At 40.9% G+C, this 19053-nt stretch overlaps 1 protein-coding gene across 3 annotated transcripts in view; it reads left to right on the top strand.

Moving 5' to 3' along the window:
• Positions 1-19053, top strand: part of ATP13A4 (ATPase 13A4) — a 129676-nt gene that overhangs the window by 23566 nt on the left and 87057 nt on the right. For all 3 annotated transcript variants that reach the window (XM_082728354.1, XM_082728355.1, XM_082728356.1), the window contains exon 2: positions 8833-9006. In XM_082728354.1, the coding sequence (XP_082584480.1) occupies positions 8833-9006 (174 nt within the window). The remainder of the gene's footprint in view (positions 1-8832; positions 9007-19053) is intronic.

The following is a 19053-nucleotide window of genomic DNA, read 5'->3' as shown; positions in this document are numbered from 1 at the left end:
TGTGAAAACCTGTTTAAGGGAAACTTAAGAACTTGTCTGGGCAGCACCTACACTAGCTCAGATGTGAGCAATTAATAAGAGTTCAAGCCGTGTCCCCCATGACACCTGTCAGACAAGGATGTCAGAGAGCTGAGGACAGAATGTCATCAAGAGAGGCAGGCTGGGGTGGGGAAGGAAGCAGTTGTGAGTAAGAAGGACCTGTCTCTGTTATCTAGCAGCAGGGTGAGTAAGGGTATATTCTTGAACTTCTTTGAACCCTACCTTCCTTATTTCTTGTCCATAGCTGATAATGTTCTTATAGAGTTGTGAGGGTTAAATCAGAATGTGGGAAAAAAATAAATATTTAGGGTGACAAGGACATACTAGAATTTTTTTTTTTTTTTTTTTTTTTACATGAACTGATTTTTCATGAGCTTCAGCCAAGCTAGATGGACAATTATTCACGGGGCAGGGTATTACCACCCTGTCTGCCACTATGGGTGGGACAGTTTGTTTTTCAGCCTTCCAACTGGTGTGACAAAGAGGAGTTTCCATAGCCCAGGCTGGCAGCATCCTGAGCAAAGAAAAAAGCGTGCTTAGTCAAAGGATACTGAAGTCCCACACATACCTCTTCTTCCTGTTCCCATAGTTGGACTTCTGCCCAGCTAGGAAGACCACAGGCAGTGGCCTCTTCCCTCTGACTTCACCCGAGGACACCAAGTTTTAGGGAAGCCACGAGAGGTCCACTTGCTGGGTGTGGAGGGGGAAAGATGGAAGTGTAAATTTTAAGGATTCAGCAACTTTTGGCCACTGGCTACCTGCAGTAGAATACACATCCTTGAATCCCAAAGTCCCTCCCAAAAGTGCAGTAATTGGCCTGACACGACTGGGTTAATTGTAACACCACCGTACGCTGACCTACCTTAAAATGACATTTTGTCCTGAAATACACTTCGATGTTTTCAGACTCCACACCTTTGCTGCGGGCTAGTTCCTCCTGACTGGAGTGACTTTTCTTATACCCTCCTTTCCGCACTGTTGAAATTGCAAACTTCTCCAAGTCCACCTCCACGAACAATGCTCCTGGAAAGCGCTTTCTAATTATCATCTCAGTTGGACATCCTCATCTCTTTGAACCTAATAGCATTTTTCTCCTACTGTTTTTCAGATAACACTCAATATTTTCTGCCCAGAATAATATTTTAATTAATTAATTACTAATTTATTTAATTCATTATCTTCCTTGTCAGCTCTTGGAGGGTGGGAAACTTATCTCTAGCAGACCTACTTTATCCATGGCCTTAGACACAGTGGGCAATTTGAGTTGAACTTCAGGAAAGGCACCTGAAAACTTGATGCTGGGAGGTAGCACCTAAACATTTTTATGATGAGTTCCTCAATTCTGGGGACTGACACCTGACACAGGTGTCATTCCATTGTTTCCCATAGTAATTGTGTGATGTAAGGCTATAGCAAGAGAACCAGGAGTCAATGGCCAGACAGAGGACATTCCAAGTTAGGAGTGAGAAAGAAGTGAAAATTCCGAGCTGGAAATGAAATTAAGTGACATTCCAACTATTTGTCATGGGATAGTGAATGGTGGCCAGGTCACCAGACTCCTTAGGATCCCCTTAAGGCACAAGCTTGCCATGAGTTAATGGATGCCAACATTGTTAATGGAAAATGGTACTCAGCTGTAAAGTAGTGATATAGTTCTTTATTTCTAGTCATTTTTTAGTTGGAGTAGTGATATTCTTGATCCATTTCTAAAATAATTTTGGTTTTTTTTGTAGATATTAGTATAATTAGTATACTATACTGGGAAATTATTATAGTTCATTCACAGGCATTGTGAACACACCTTTTGGTCCAGAGCAGAAGCTTGGGCAGCAGATGTCCAAATCAGTTGTTCTTTGCAGTCCAGGCTCTTGTTTTGCCTCTGTTGACGGTAAGGAGTTTGTGAGACTCAGTCTTACCTTTAGCATCTTTTCAGCTCCTAGAGACAGACAATAAGGAGGAAGAAAAAGAAAAATGAAAGTGCTCGTCTAAGAAACCTAGCCTTAAAGAGTAACTTGAGTGTAATGCAAATACATTTCCTAATGACCAAAGTAGAGCAGTATCTCAAAGTTGTTTGTGTTTCCTTTTCCCCCGTACCTTGGAATGACTTAATTTTTAGAGAATCCAAGAAATAGGTAAGTTAAACTAGGCTGAGGAACAAGAAGAGTAATGGTTCCTTCCCTTCCCTTCCTCCTTTCCTTCCATCCTTCCTTCCTTCTTCTTCCTTTCTTCCTTCCTTCCTTCTTTCCTTTAGTACAGTCACTTACTGATTGATTCATCCATTCAGCACATATCTGCTGAATACCTGCTACATGCAGATAATGTGCCAGGTGCTAGTTAAACATATTGGAGGAAACAAACTTGAAAGGATTCTGAACTGATAGAACTTAAAGTCTTGGGGGTAGAAAGGAGGGAGTTAGAGCAGCCAGCAAAAAATACTAAGTAGGAATTGTGAAAATGCTAAAAAGATATAAAAGGTGGGTGAGGTCAGGGGCTTATCCTTGTGTAGGAGACTGGCTGAGATGACTCTGAGAAGAACATATTTGAAGGAAGCTTCCGCAAACAAGAGAGAGCCAGCCATGGGAAGACCCCGAGGCAGGAGAGGGTTCTGGGACTGTGTTTGACACGGTCAGGGCAAAACGAGGTGGGACGAGAGTGGCTTAGTTTGGGGTGGGAGGCTGGGTGCAGACCACAAGGGCAATTTACTTTCTTTCTTAACACTTTAGTTTTCCTCATCTGTTAAATGAGGGGCTGCACCCACTACTGACCTTAGTGGGCACTTGTGAAGTGTGAATTCTTTTCTACCATAGATTTCAGTATCAAAATTCTCTGGGTCTCCTCTGAGTACTGAGGAGGACATCCTGGCACTTAGACTAGGGACTTGCTTAGGTTAGGTGGGGGAAACTCAATACCTACTCAGGTTTCTCAACCTTAGCATTGTTTGGGGTCAGAGAAGTTTTTGTTGTGGAGGTTGACGGACAGCTGTCCTCTGTACTGTAAGATGTTTACCTGCACTGGGGGATATTTACTAGCATTCCTAGTCTCTACCCAGAAGCTGTGTCAGTATCACCTCTCACCTAGTTGACAATGACTCAGAATGTCTCCAGCTATTGCCAAATGTCCCCTGGAGGCAGGATCACTCCTGGTTGAGAACCACTGGCCTTCAGGAGGAGCCTGTAACTCTGATGAGCAGCCCAGTGTGAGATGAGAAATGAATCTGACATATGGCCTCAGGGTGGAGGAAAAGAGAAAGCATGGCAGGGACCATGAGAAACAGGGAAGCATCTGCTCATTTAAAGGGGAGGCATCTCTTACTCCGATCAATTCTTTCTTCCTTTTTTTCCCTTTAGGTGCACACAATTAGATTGTCTATATAAGCCTTGGTTCATGACACTCTCCTTACTTGGCAATGCTGAGTTGCATTAGTTCAGTTATCTCTTTAATGGGTTCTTTATAATAACATGATAACTCTAACCTCCAGCAAGATCTAGGACCTGGATAATAGACTACATTTGACAATGTGGTCCTGCCTTGTCTCAGTGGGGGTACCCATTGTCCTATAGCATGTCTTCATCAATTCCTGGCCTTCAGCAATCAATGCTTTCCTTTTGATGTAGCTTTCTTTTACTTAAGTCTATCCCAAAAATACACTTTAAATTTTTGTTGTTTTTAACCTTGTAAAAATGTTTCCATGCTTATGTAATTGTCCGCACCGACTTTTATTACTTACTAGTATGTTACTGAGAGTCATCCACGTTATGGAGTGTTGCTATAGAGTTTGTCTGAAGTGCTGTGTAAGATCCCAGTGTATGAATGTACTGCAGAGCCTCATTCTCTCTCTTGTCGGATGGTTTTGGGGTAGTTCCTGGGTTATTTGGTGTTCTCTAGCCGAATCCTCCAGTACAAGAATATGGGTACTGTGCTATCACAATTTCTGATTTATTTTATTTTATTATTATTATCTTATTTTATTTTTTATTTTAAGATTTTATTTATTTATTTGACAGACAGAGATCACAAGTAGGCAGAGAGGCAGGCAGAGATAGGGGTGGAGGGAAGCAGGCTCCCCGCTGAGCAGAGAGCCTGGGCCTCCATCCCAGGACCCTGAGATCATGACCTGAGCTGAAGGCAGAGGCTTAATCCACTGAGCCACCAAGGTGCCCATTTCTGATTTATTTTAAAGAAAAGCTAGAAATCAGAATGTCTATGTGAAAACAACTGGGGGACCAATATAAAGTTCTAAGAAATGCTTACCAGGCCAAGAAGAAACCTGTCTGCTGGTCATTCTTCTTGAGCGCCCAGTTTAAGATTTCTAGATTCAGTCATTCCAGTTGAGAATATCTCACGTTGATCTAGAAGTCCAATGAACTTAGGAGACCCTTGGGAAATCATCCTTTAGCATTGAAGTGTTGAGCAAGAAGCTGCTGAGGTAGAAATTGGAGTAAGGTGTGTGGTCGGGATAAAGAGTGATGCAAATTGCATTCATTTAGTACAACTGAGTACAGTGAAACATTCTCTTCACACCCAAAATTTGGAAATAAGGGAAAAAAGAATATCTTAAGGAAGAGAAACTTAAAAATCACTTAAACTTTCAAATATTTAGTGGAGCCTGTAAAAAAATGCAAAATTGTCTTAAAGAGAATAAATGGCTTCCAGGCTAATGGGATTTTACTGTAATTTGATGGAATTAATTACAATGATTAAAGAAGGCATGTCAGTCAGGGTGGGAGATGGTCATAGAAGAGTCCAGAGCCCATTTTAAGCACCATGCTTGCATCCGGCTCCACTGGCAGGACAATCAGGCTCGGAGACAGCGCTGTTGGGAAAAGAAAAACTCTTAATACCTACCCATGTATTCATCCGGTCTTGTGACTGTTGCTTACATCTCACTCTCTCATTCCAACTAGTCTCTTGGACCTGGTGACCTCGAATCTTCTCTGTGAGAGGAATTCTGCTGGTTAGCTCTGGGACTAGCATGCTGAGAGCCACTCTCAGGACTTGGCGAGCCCCCAGATGATGACATTACCCTAGAAGCTTCCTGGAGTCAGCCAATGCCCTGCTCTCATCACCCTCTCCTGTGCATTTCCAGAAGTATTGTCTTCATTTCCAGAAGCAGTGTCAGGCCCTAAGTTCAAGTACAGAATGTAAACTCTAGAAAGATCAGCCTTGATTCAGCTTCAAGAACCTTCTAAGAAAGGGTTTTACCTAGACTGTGGGAGCTCTCTGAATCTCTACAGAGAAGTCTATTTGTATGCATCTGTGTGTATTTTTTTCTGGTGATTAGGGTCTATAGACTTAAGGGACTCTGTTGGCTGAGGTAGTTGAAACGACTGCTTTGGAAAGCATAAGTCTGACTTCTTGAATACTGGAGCTCTGCAGAGAAGAAGACCTGGACTCCTGGCAGCCAAAGATTACGCCCTTAGGAATGCAAAGGACCTAGATCTCCAGGGACAGAGGGAACAGAAGAATCTGTGGTTAGCAGGGGAGAGAAAGAAAGGGACAGTGTGCTATTCCATAATGCATGTAGACTGCCATGAGTGTGATATTCTTTTGACATTTTCTCAATATTCTCTCTCTCTCTATTTTTTCGGCTGATTTATTCCTTTTTGTGGGAGGTAAGTGTAGGTGGAGTGCAGAGTAGCAAGAAGGTTCCCTCAAGGATTTTCAGGGATGTGGGAGGCACTCCATAATGTAGGAAGTAAACTGCTACAGGGTCATAACAAACAGCACCATGCTAATTTTTGCAATTTTAAATCCAATACCTATTAATAGTCCCTGCAATGCAATTTACTTCCAGTCAGTATATAATTCAACTTACGTCAATAAGCAATAATTTAACACTCCTTGTCCACATTATTCCAACCTTTCTACTAAAAGTTTGACAATGGATTACTGGTCATGAACTATTAACTGAGGTAGTGTCCACAGAACCGAAGGCAGGCAAGCTTTGAAAGCAACACTCTGGTGTAACCTGGGGATATTTACCTGGCCTGGCTGTGACACTTTTGGTCTACTGCTGTACCAGTGTTTTTATTGGTAGCACCCAATTCAGATGACGATTTATATAGTCATTTTTCTATATAACCCTTATATTGCTCTAACTTTGTTTGTTCTTATCTGTTTATGTATCTCTTTTTCCATTAAACTGAACTCCTTGAGGCTAACGACATCATCTCATTCATCTCTGTGTCTGGCACATGTCTTTTCTTTTGGTGGACACTTAAAAATTATTTGTTACATTGAACTGAAATCTAAGGCAGAATGAAGAAGAACCTTAGAGTGGAAATGACCAGCTCACATTATCTGCCCTGTGCTGCAGAGGTCTAGACCAGAGGTCTAGCTATGAGTTATTTATGAGCTTTATGCTTTGAGAAACTTATTTAATCTCTTTCAGCTAAATGGAAGAGTAGATGCAAAGTGCTTGGTGAAGGGCTTCGAAGTGCTCAGTAAGTCTTAACTACTATTACTGTTATGAATAATAGTTGTTAATCACATCTATTATATATAATAACTTTAAGCTTCAGTTTTCTTAGCTGAAAATTGAAGATAATAATTCCTGTTTACATTATTTCAATAATGAACAAGAAGACTATTTAGAAACTATAGAGGGCTTTCATTGCATAGCCCATAAAAGAATACATGGTCAGAGATATCTGTGCTTCTAGAATTGGTGTAACTCGGACATATTACATGGGGGGTTCAATTCATGGGCAATATAAAGAAACTTTTAAATATAACACTAAAAAAAAAATATGATACCATGTCTGGGTTGTTAGGTAGAAGTTGACCTGTTCCAAACTGTAGAAACATTAAAAAGCACATGGGAAAAGATAATGGGGTAGACTCAGAACAGGTATGGGATTTAGGATTGGGATCTTGTTCAATATGGGGTCAACAAAGCATTGCTTCAAGAATGATGAGAGGGCAGAATCATTCCAGGCCTGGCAGCTGGAGAGCAAGAGCTTGAGTTTGGGACAAGAGAGGATTCATGTCAAGAGAGACATTCTAGTTTTCAAAATTGGCCAAGAGCTTATGTTTCTGAGTTAATGTGAATACTTTATCCAAGGCATGCCAAATGTGGACAATGCTGAAGGCAGACAGTCAGTACCCAGAGGCACTGTTAATATGAGGAAGGCTCCCCAAAATTAAACATGTAAGCACCTTTAGCCAAGGATCACAGAAACCCTTCTGATAATGTAATCTTTATCAAGTGAGATAAGGAAGGTGGCTGATTTAGAGTGGTGTGTTCCAGCTCCCTTGTTATCCTAACAGGCAATCCTAGTGGGAGCAGAATGATTGACATGAGGAATTCTTAGATCTAAATGCCAATAACTGAGGGGTAGAATTTCAGGTCTACTTCAGGGGAAATGGTTAGATGGTAGTAGAAGCAGCAGTAACTAGCAGCATAAGCAGCAGCAGCAATAAACGCATGTGTAGCCCTTATGCGTACTAACTTATTTAATCTTTACCATAACCCTGTGAAGTGGGTTCTATCACCATGCCCATCTTATGGATGAGAAACCAAAGAATAAAGAGGCTAAATAACGTGCTCAGGGTTATACTCAACAAGTGGTAGAGTTAGGCTTTGAATCCAACATGTCTTGGTCCAGAGAATATGCTTTTTAAAAAAAAAAAAAATTATTTTTTTAATTTCTTTTCAGTGTACCAGAATTCATTGTTTATGCACCACACCCAGTGCTCCATATAATACATACCCTCCATAATACCCACCACCAGGCTCACCCAACTTCTCAACCCCGCCCCTTCAAAACCCTCAATCGTTTTTCAGAGTCCATAGTCTCTCATGGTTCATCTCCCCCTCCAATTTCTCTCAACTCCCTTCTCCTCTCCATCTCCCCATATCCTTCGGGTTATTTCTGATGCTTTTAATGAAGATACTTGATTTTTCAGTTTTGGCCACGAGGATCAGTGTAATGGATACCTTTGACTTTGTGTGATAGAACTGAGGAACTGAGGCCTTAAACTTTAGGGCTGGTTTTCCATTCTGTCTCAGGCTGTACTTGGAAGGAAGAAGATTGTCCAGATTGTAAATATATTAGAAGACTCTTTTCTTGCCATATTTGTATCATTCAGGGTCTCCAATCCCCTTGCTCAAAGCAAGGGCTCAATAACCCAAATAGTTTCTATGAATTTTCCCCCATGCTGTGAAATTCTTTGTGCAACTGAACAAGGGTGGAGGGTGGGAATGCACAGCCCCACCCTAACCCCCTGACGGCAGGTTCACAGTTAGTTACTCACCCTCTTCTGGGTCAAACACTTTCATCACATCCAGACTACACCCTCAAAGTCTGGTTCTCTCCTGCCCATGTGACTGCTGGTAATCTGGTCCTCCCATCACATAGCTCATAGTCATGTCTGTGAAGGCTATGGGTCAAACGTGGGTTTGACTCTTGGAAGCAGAATTCTTAGCTTGGGGCCCTTGGCCAGGTCTTTCCATTCAAGCTTTCTGAGCTCAAACTTATCATTTATGAACGAGGGTAATATCATTCTATTCAAGGAATGTTCAAGAGACTTAAGATAACGTATCTCTTAACATAGTGTTTGGCACAGAGTAACCAGGTGCTTGAATTATAGAAACTGAGTTTCCTAGTTTGATTGCGACTTCCTGGGGGCCTGGGAACACGTGGTATTTTGTTAGGGATTCTTTTCCAGTTTCTCAGTCTCTCGTTGACTTCTTCATTCTCTGCCCCCAGTTTTATCACCAAAATCCCAATTGGTTGATTTGCTATTTACTGTACTTAACCAATATTTGGGGTTATTTTGATTCTTCCTCAGGAGATATTTGGCTACCGGACTCAAGGCTGCCGGAAAACCCTCTGTCTTGCTGGATCCATCTTCTCATTTGGGATCCTCCCCTTGGTGTTTTACTGGAGACCTGCTTGGCATGTGTGGGCAAATTGTGTCCCGTGTTCCTTACAAGAGGCAGATGTCGTGTTGCTGAGGACAACGGTAAGTGTGCATCTGGCTTTGTACCTGGCGACCCTTTCTCTTGGACAGCTCATTGCAGGATGGCTGTGGGAGAGGTGCACATGAAAAATTCCATCACAGCCTTGCATTTATTTTCCAAGAACTCAATAATTTGTGTACGACAGGATTTCATTAAGAAGACCTGCTTCACAGGATATTCCTTCTACACTTGTGAGTCTTGTGAATATTGGAGCCTGTATAACCCTCTGAACAGCTGAAAGTAATGGGTAATGTGAAGTACTTAAGGCAGGCAGCAAGATACAAAGTTCACATGGATGTTTCTCCCATGTCCTGATGTATCTACTATCCTAGTCCCCCTCGAGCAACTCTGCAGGAAGGGATGGGAAGAGGTGGGGAGGAGACGGGGAGCACCCCTCTGGGGAGGATACTGTCTTCTGTTGATTTGAGAGAGCCACAATCTTTGAGGGAGTGTGTTGCGTCCTGCAGCTAAGCTAGGGTTTAAAAAAAAAAAAAAGCCATCTTGTTCTGAGCTCATTGTCGCTCGCTCTCTCTAATACAAAGTGCTGGTGTTAGGTGAGTTTCCCTGAATTTGCTCAGCAAACACTTCCTCCTAGCGTTCATTCCACTTAGGCAATGTGTGTTGTTCCTGTTCCTGCTGCCATGTCAGCTCCACCAGGGAAGGGATTATTTCTAATTAGCTAATTGCTGCATTAGTTCCTGCATGAGGTGGGGATTCCATAAATACATAGTGGCCAATAGGCTGAAGTGGCTCTTCCCATTGATAGGAGTCAAGATGCAGTCTCACGGAATGATCCATCTCTGACTGACTTTTAGTGAGCGTTTCTCACAACACATCAGCCCACATGGCCCAGAATGACAGCCAAACTATTGATAAATCAACCTATGCTGGGCTGTTAGCACCTCTTTATATATAACAATCTCTCTAGGTAAACACACTATTTAATGCGGGGAGAGGGGAGGATAGCAACAATCATAAGCCTGAAATTAGAGGCACATCCTTCCAAGCTCTACTATGGTTCTCAGGGGCCAACGCTCTTGCTGCTGCAGAAACAACCTTAGGAACAGAAAAGCTTCCTGCCTTTCAGAGTGTACCGCCAGACTCTCTGGATCTGAGAATCACTGGCTGGGCCTAGCTGTACTGTCTGAGACTGCAGGCAGAGCCAAGTCATGGACAGGAATAGGAGGAAACGAGCAAGAAAATGGCAATGGAAGGGAGGAAAATGAAAGAACTCGAGGGGAAGTGTGTAAAGGGAAAATGAAGAGGGAGAAAAGAGAAAAAAAAATCCAGTAAGAGAAACAGACAAATTGTCAACCAATAGGGAACGAGTGTACCGTTTGGGATTTGGAGTCACGAGGTCCTAGCACTCCAGATGTGTGACCCCTCGGGAGTGTTACCTAACCTTTCAGGACCTCGATTTCCCCACTTGGGAAATAGGCCAAGGAAGAGTACTTGTTCTTGTTTGCATTGGTGTGAGGATGAAATGAGGTTGTGGATTGAAAAGCCCGTTGCAAACTGTAAAAGACGTGATTGGAGATCATTTTAATTGTGAGTGAGTGAGTGAGTGTGTGTGTGTGTGTGTATTATTGCTGAGGCAGCTCTGACAGCTTGCTTTACAGAAGAGTCTGGGCTAGGTGCCCCACATATAACAGGCTGCTTTCTGGAAGCTGTGCCCTCCCCTTTTGAGCCAGGAGCATTCCCTTCCAGGATGGGGAACTTGGGAAAGAGGTCTAGGGCCTTCGAATCCCTGGTATTCACCCAAGCTCCATGAGGTCACCTCTCCCGGTGGCATGTGGTCAACTTCGCACCTGGCTACATACTGGAAAAAATTTAAAAACACTGGTGCCTTAGGGTGCTGTGTTCCATTCTCTTCCTCTTTGTTTCTTTCAAAGTGTTTTAAGCCCCTCTCCCATCTCACTGCTCTCCATAACTAATCAGAGCCATCTAAACCAGCTTCAATCTTGCCTTTTTCATCTTGATTTCAACTTTAATTTTTAATTACCTCCTCTTATGTGTCATTTTAAATGGATTTGCTATGCCAGAAACTCTCCAAATAAATGAGGTTCTAAATTAGTCTTTATGTAATTAGACAAGAACTCAATTATACCAAGCATTCTTACAATCTGAGCTTTAGATGAAAAGAATCTTTGGCCAAAAATAGTTTAAAAGTCTGTGGCTAGGTTATTTGCATGAAATGACTCCTTAAAAATTTTTTTATTTGAATTATATTGTGATCGCTGGACTATAAAGACCTCCCATGAAGGAGGGCTAAGAAAACTACTACCTGAAGATGTGTTGTATGTCTATTTTTCATGTTATTAAAAAATCAGTACTTGGTATTTATCATCAATCTCACACTGGTAAGATTACAGATCATTAACACAGACACTGATGAGGTAGTCATTTTTTAACATTAAAAAAAGTGTTGGGGGGGGCGCCGATGTACTGACTAAAAAGTCTTTAGTGCTCAGTTTATTTTCAGTTTCCCATCTCTTATTAAACCCCTCTAAGGGTGAGATTTTTTCCAAAATACAAGAGTAATTACACTTTTATTTTGTAATTTTAAAAGTGGCATTTTATTCATTATTCATCTACTTCTGAATTTTAACTGATATCTGTAGGGTTGCCACATTTCTATGCAAATAGCATGATTTACATTCATTGGTGTTTTGAATTCAGATGCTCCTGATAATTTCCATAGTTTTCATCTTTATTATAATTACAGATGCATTTTTTTCCCTTTCCTGTCATATGTGACATGTTGTCAAAGACTCGTGATGTGCAGAGGAGAATGTGATGATTGGTTACTAGGCTGAGTCAGGTTGTTTTATTTCAGTGTTTTAATGGGGAGCATTTTTCTTCAGTTTCACCTAAAGATGTCAGTGCTGGGGGTCTTAGAAAACTCAGAAATTCTGCAACTCGGCCATGCAAATGGCATCCGAAGACCACCAGCCCCGGGATCCTCTTAGCCACCAATATTTGTATTCACATATTCTGGATTCCAGACTCATCTTTTCCTCCTTCTCCGTAGTCTGGTCTCTCCAAGCCCAGGTGCCTCCCATCAACGCCATTTCCCAAGGGAGCCAGAACTTTTTGTCTTTGCTTTTACTCATAACATTTCTTCTGCTATTTTCTAACCTGTTCATGCATTCAGTTATTTATTCATTCGCTAAATACTTCCTGAGCGCCAATCATGTACCAGACATTGTTATAGGTACTGGGAATACAGTTATGACCCAAACAGATGGAAATCCCTGTCCAGTAGAGTGACATTCTGGTGAGGAGTCAACTCCTACATGCACACACTCACACACACGAGTATAGAAAGTAGGTGTTCTACTGCTATTTGTGAAAACCCAGTCGTCCCTCAGCCGTCCTACCTCCTTTTCCGCTGCTGATCCATTCCCTGCCTCTATTCTGGGGGGAATTAATTACCTTTCCTTCATTCTCTTTGAGTTACGTATTTTCACCTCTGACTGCTATAATGCTTTCTGCAATCTGCCCTGTATGAAAATATGCTATTCATTTCACATTTTATAAAACAGAATTTCATTGACTATTTCATATAACTTCCATAACAACCCTGGGAAATGAGCACTATCATCGGTCTCTATTTTACAGATGAGGATACAGGTAACAGGTTTGCGGTCTAGAAAGCCTAGTCAATGTCCCCCAGGATTTCCCTCCCTCCCTCCTCGCTCCCTCTTTCCCTCCTCCCCTCCTTCATAAATTTGATGAACACAGGTTGTGTGCCAGCCACAGGGCTAACTCTGGCCAGGGAGTGGGGTATAACAATTAGTCAAATCAAAGTTCTTGACCTCATGAAGTTTACTATATCACTAAACAAATAAATATAAATATCTAATTGTTATAAGTGCTGCTCAGGAAAGATTCACAGTTATGGTAAGATTGTAAGACAGGACAGGGCTTTGACCAAGTCAAGGAGGCTTTCCAGTCTCCAAAGGATAATGAGTCAAAAGGTGATGGTGGCTGTTGGGGAGGGGCACATGGGAAATGGCCCAGGAAAAGGTAATAGTGTGGACAAAGAACTTGCACATGTCTTCTGACCCTCTAAAACCAGAGTTTTTCCTCACTATCCTATATTCCTTTATTTATAGTTTTTATTTTATTAGATTATAGGCTTTTTGAAGACAGTAACTGTGACTTACTTTTCACTCTCCACATCATCTAGTACGTGGCCACAGCAGGTGCTCAGTATTTATTTAATACAATTAAATAAATTGAATTTAATCTGTAATAAATGGTCTCATGGTTTTTACCAGCACTTTTCTTACAAAGATGTTAAAGTGAAGAGTCAAGGCTGAGAAAGTAAGAGAAGACAGTATTATATTTCTTTTAGGTACACATTCCCTCTTCTAAATCACATTTCCCCACCCCTTATTTCAACATGGTTTTCCCTTAGACATCCAACCAGAGAGCCCTGAGATTCTGTGGGCTTTCCTATCAGAAATGATTCTATGTTAAGAAAAATAGTTTGTCCTTCATAACACAGGGCTATTTATTTATTGACGAATGTTTTTTAGTGTACACTTTAATCCTAATCATCTATTATACCTACTCCCCTCCCACCTCCCTTCCAGTAAAAGTCTGCTTCTTGATTTGTCTCTCTTTGTTTCTCTCTTTTGTCTTCTTCTGCTTGTTTGTTTTGTTCTTTAAATTCCACATGTGAGTGCAATCAGGTGGTATTTGTCTTTCTTCGACTGACTTATTTCACTCAGCATTATACTCTCTTGCTTCATCCATGGCTTGCAAAAAGCAAGATTTTATTCTTTTTTGGCTGAATAATATTCTAGTGTGTGTGTGTGTGTGTGTGTGTGTGTGTGTGCGTACGCGCGCATCTTCTTTACCCATTCATCTATTGATGGACACTTGAGCTGCTTCTATAATTTGGCTATTGTAAACAATGCTGCAATAAACGTAAGGGTGCATATATCCTTTCAAATTAGTGTTTTTGTATTTTTTTGTGTCAATATCCAGTACTGCAATTACTGGATCATACAGTAGTTTTATTTTTATTTTTATTTTTTGAAGAACAGCCATACTGTTTTCCACAGTGGCTGCATCAGTTTGCATTCCCACCAACGTGTATGAGGACTCCTTTTCCTCCACATCCTCACCAACACTGGTTTCTTGTGTTTTTTAGCCATTCTGACAGGTATGAGGTGATATCTCATTGTAGTTTTGACTTACATTTTCCTGATGATGAATGATGTGAACATCTTTTCATTTGTCTTTTGGCCATCTGTATGTCCTCTTTGGAAAAGTGTCTGTTCATGTCTTCTGTCTATTTTTTAATTGGATTATTTGTGTTTTGGGTGTTGAGCTGTATCAGTTCTTTATATATTTTGGATATTAACCCTTTATCAGATGTGTTATTTGCAAATATCTTTTCCCACCCATAAGGTTGCCTTTCAGTTTTGTTGATTGTTTCCTTCACTGCGCGTAAGTTTTTATTTTGACGTAGTCTTAATAGGTTTTTTTTTTTTTTGCTTTTATTGCCTCAGAAGAGGTAATTTTATTACCTCTTGCCTCAGAAGACCTATCTAGTAAAAATGTTGCTATGGCTGATGTAGGAGAAATTTCCACATGTGCTCTCTTCTAGGATTTAAAAAAAAAAAAAGATTTTATTTATTTATTTGTCAGAGAGAGAGAGAGAGCGAGCAGGGAGAGTGGCAAGCAGAGGGAGAAGCAGACTTCCACTGAGTGAGGAGCCTGATGTGGGACTCAATCTCAGAACCCTGGGATTATGACCTGAGTTGAAGGCAGATGCTTAACTGACTGAGCCATCCAGGTTTCCCTGTTCTAGGGTTTTTATGGTTTTAGGTCCTACATTTAGGCCATTGATCCATTTTGAATTTATTTTTATGTACGGTGTGAGAAATTGGTCCAGTTTCATTCTTTTGCATGTAGCTGTCCATTTTCTTAACACCATTTGTTGAAGAAACTGTGTTTTTGTCATTGCATATTCTTCCCTACTTTGTCAAAGATTAACCAACCATATAACTGTGGGTTTGGTTCTGGGTTTTCTATTCTATTCCACTGATCTATGTGTTTTTTTGTGTGTGTGTGTGTGCCAGTACCATACCATTGTGATTACTAACAGAGGGCCGTTTGTATTGTGATTTACATTTTGCAAGATATTTGCAAATATGTTGCCTCACATGGTCTTTTCTGGTAGAGATTATTTCCCTCCCTCCCCTGCCATTTTACATACAGATGGAAGCATAGAGAACTTTTAAGAAAAGTTCAGGGTTCCATAGCTGTAAGCAGTGAAACTGTCCAGAGCTGAACTGGAGTTGGAACTGGGGATCTTATTACCCTCTGGCTGGTCAGCAGGCTCCACAGAGGCAATACTGTAAAATGGTAGAAGAGTGGAGTCTGGAGCCTGACTGCCTGGGTTTATTCCCAGTGTTGCTCTTGACCTACTTTGAGCAATGTATTAGCTTAGGCTACCATAATAGCATACCACAGATGGGGTACCTTAAACAATAAAAACGTATTTTCTCATAGTTCTGGAAGCTAGAATTTCGAGATCAAGGTGTTGGCAGGATTAGTTCCTGGTGAGACCTTTCTTCTGGCTTGCAAAGGACCAAATACCCTCTCTCTGTGTTCCCACGTGTTAGAGGGAGAGTTTGATTATTTCTCTTCTCATAAGGGCATCAGTCCTATTGCATTTAGGATCTCACCCTTATGGCCTCACTTAATCTTAATTACTTCCTGAAGTCTTTATCTCCAAATGCACTCACACTGGGGGATAGGCCTTCAACCTTGAAACCAATGCATAACAGGTAAGTTAACTTAGCACGCCTCCACGCACTTTGCCTCTCCTTACTCTTCTTGTGTTAAGTGGCGCTAACAGTAGTACTTGCCGTATTGTCATGAGAAATAAATGAGAGGGTGCGTGTGAGGTGCTTTGATGAAATCCAGGCCTGGCGTGTAGGCATGCCATGGGCCTGGGTTACTACACACTTTGTAAAACCAATTTTGACTTTTTATTTGTTACTTCTTTTTTTCTTTTCTTTTCTTTCTTTCTTTCTTTCTTTCTTTCTTTCTTTCTTTCTTTCTTTTTCTTTTTTTTTTTTTTTTAAGATTTTATTTATTTATTTGAGAGAGAGACAGTGAGAGAGAGCATGAGTGGCGAGAAGGTCAGAGGGAGAAGCAGACTCCCCATGGAGCTGGGAGCCCGATGGGGACTCGATCCCAGGACTCCGGGACCGTGACCTGAGCCGAAGGCAGTTGCCCAACCAAATGAGCCACCGAGGCGCCCCTATTTGTTACTTTTTACTATGCCCCGCATCTCCAGACATTTTGGACAGTTAGCAAACTCACTACCCATTCTTCCTTCAGAAAATGATCATGATCATGAATACAAGCAAAATACTTAATCTCCCCAAAAGTATATGCTGAATTGTTCAGAATTTCCTTTTTTTTTTTTTTTTTGGTATACAAACATAGATATAGCTCTTGTTTTGTCATAGAACTTTCCTGCTTTGTCCTGTCTCCATACCACTACACCTCTCCCCTTTATTTGGCAACATGTCCCAAGAGTACTGAGACAATAATTAGTGAGAGATTTCTTCAATGCACAGAACTTTCTTTCTCTATTTTATAACTAAATCCTATGTTCTAGCCAATGTCAACTTTTTCCAGCTAAGCAACTTTGGGAATATTAGGCCAAGCTATTAAGAGTATCAATGGGTATGACCAAGAAGGAGAAGGAAAGAAAAGAGTGATAATTAAAGATAAAAAGAATAATATTTTGCCAAAATCATGGGTCTGTAAAGACTAAAGATAGTGTTCTAGAAAGAACCTGAAAAATGTAAGTTATTATTACTTTATTCATAATCCTCTAAGTACTTCATCTTAGCTAGAGTTTATGTTTTTAGCATTACGATGTATCCACGTCCAAATGAAAAATACTGCCATTCTGATACCTCTTTGGAACTTTGCAATGGGTTACTTTTGCTCATCTTTTTAAATTTATTCTTTTATTATTATTATTATTTCTTTTGGTAAAGATTTTATTTATTTATTTGAGAGAGAGCATAAGCAGGGGGAGGGGCAGAGGGAGAAGGAGAAGCAGGCTCCCCATTGAATAGGGAGCCCATAGGGCTCAATCCTGGGACTCTGGAATCATGACCTGAGCCAAAGGCAAACAGACGTTTAACCAACTAAGCCACCCAGGCACCCTGGGTCACTTTTCTTCTTAGGGCAATCTCAGAAGTACATTTTGCGTAGCAAACTCCTACACAAGGTCAGTCACAGCATTGGCATGAACTTAAAGTGACCATTACACTACTCTGAAATTCCAACAGATGTGTATTACAAAAAGTTGTAAGAAGAGAAGCAAGGCCACTCACTTTATGCAAATATAAAAGTTAGCCTGGCATTTCAAAGTTCAGAAATCCCAAGACCACAGGAAATTAAAAAATGCCCAGTGGCCACCCCCCACCCCAACTCCTCGCCACTACCCCCACACCTAGGTCAAACAAAGTGCCCCTGTGTACATTCAGTTCTTTGAAAGGCACTCTTGAATTATTTTAAATTCTACTCTTTAAATTCAGGGACTGAGCTGGTTAATTCTCTTGATAAAAAGAAGGTAAAGCCTGCTCAAGGAGCCTGGAGGTGTTAAAAGTCTAGACTTGCCAAGCAAACAGTTTGGCTTATTTGCATTACAAAGCAGTTATTTAAAGAGGTCGCTCCTCCGGTTCACTTAAGTCTCTTCAGGATCATTAACTGCTTGAGAGAGCTGAGAAACAGAGTGAAGTGGAATAGCCATTTCCAGGTAAAACTGCTTCTTTTTCAGAAAGGAAAAATAAATAGAAAGCTCTCAGAGACTCTCACATTTCCTCAAAGGGAAAACGAAGTCCTATTTACAGAAAGCTCTCAGGAACAAAATGCTATGGAAAATAAGGCACAGAGCCATAGGCCAACCAGTATTTGTTGCACTCAGCAACAGGCCAGACTGTGGACCAGGTGCATTATGTGTTATTGCATTTAATTCTTCAAACACCCGTGACATGTGGTATTCTCAGCCCTGCTTGCCGGATGCAGAAAATTAGGCTCAGAGAGTTGCACTGATGGTCAAGATGGTTCAGACCTGAAATCTGTTCAGGAAGGGGTCGTGCTTTTTCCATATTGGGCAACGCCAGACCAAAAACCAGGAGAAGCTGTTGGTGTTAACCAGAGTGAACACCTCACAACTGACACACTTTCTCCTCCAATTTTTTACCTGCTCTTTTTTTCTTAAAAAGTTGGGTAAATTTCTTAAAAAAAAAAGTGAATAATTTTTTTTTAATTTTTAATTTTTTATAAACATATAATATATTTTTATCCCCAGGGGTAAAAGTGAATAATTTTACAGAGTGTTTAACATGGCAATAAATGAGAAAAATCAATATTATTTCCCACTCTAAGAAAAATGATCGTCTTTCTATTGGTATCTTTCCTAGACCTATAGAATTATAGTTTGCATTATATCAGTGATCTGGGTGGCTCAGTTAGTTAAGTGTTGGACATCTGACACGATTTTGGCTCAGGTCATGATTCCCCACCTCAGGGTGGAGAAATAGAGCATGAGGTGGGGCTCACTTTGCTGCCCCTCCCACCCCCAACATGCACCCATGCACTCTCTCTTTCAAAAAAAAAAAAAAAGATTTATACATTTGCATTATATAGAATTATGGGTTATAGGAGTTGGGGGGAGTTAAGAGTGATGGTAAGAAATAAACTTAAAGGCAACTATATCCAAACACCTTTGATTTAAATATGATACAGGTTATGTAATAAGATGGAGGCATATAGATCAATTTTTGGTTACATACTGACCTAGATGAAGTCATGGAGTTGGTGCATTAGATTATCATTGGCCTGAAGAACTTGGGAGTTCCAGTATTCCACTTCGCCATTCCCTTTTTAGGCATTATAATCAAGAGGTCTGTTTGCTGCCTCATGGGGCCAAGGGGTGACAGCTTGGTTTTAAGAATCAGATTCTCTGCTGCCAAAAGAGCAGAGATTGTGAAAAATTG

This window comes from Mustela nivalis, assembly GCF_964662115.1.
Source record: "Mustela nivalis genome assembly, chromosome: 1".
NCBI classification, from domain to species: domain Eukaryota; kingdom Metazoa; phylum Chordata; class Mammalia; order Carnivora; family Mustelidae; genus Mustela; species Mustela nivalis.
The sequence above is the reverse complement of the archived record's forward strand: the minus strand, read 5'-3'. Positions and strand labels throughout refer to the sequence as shown.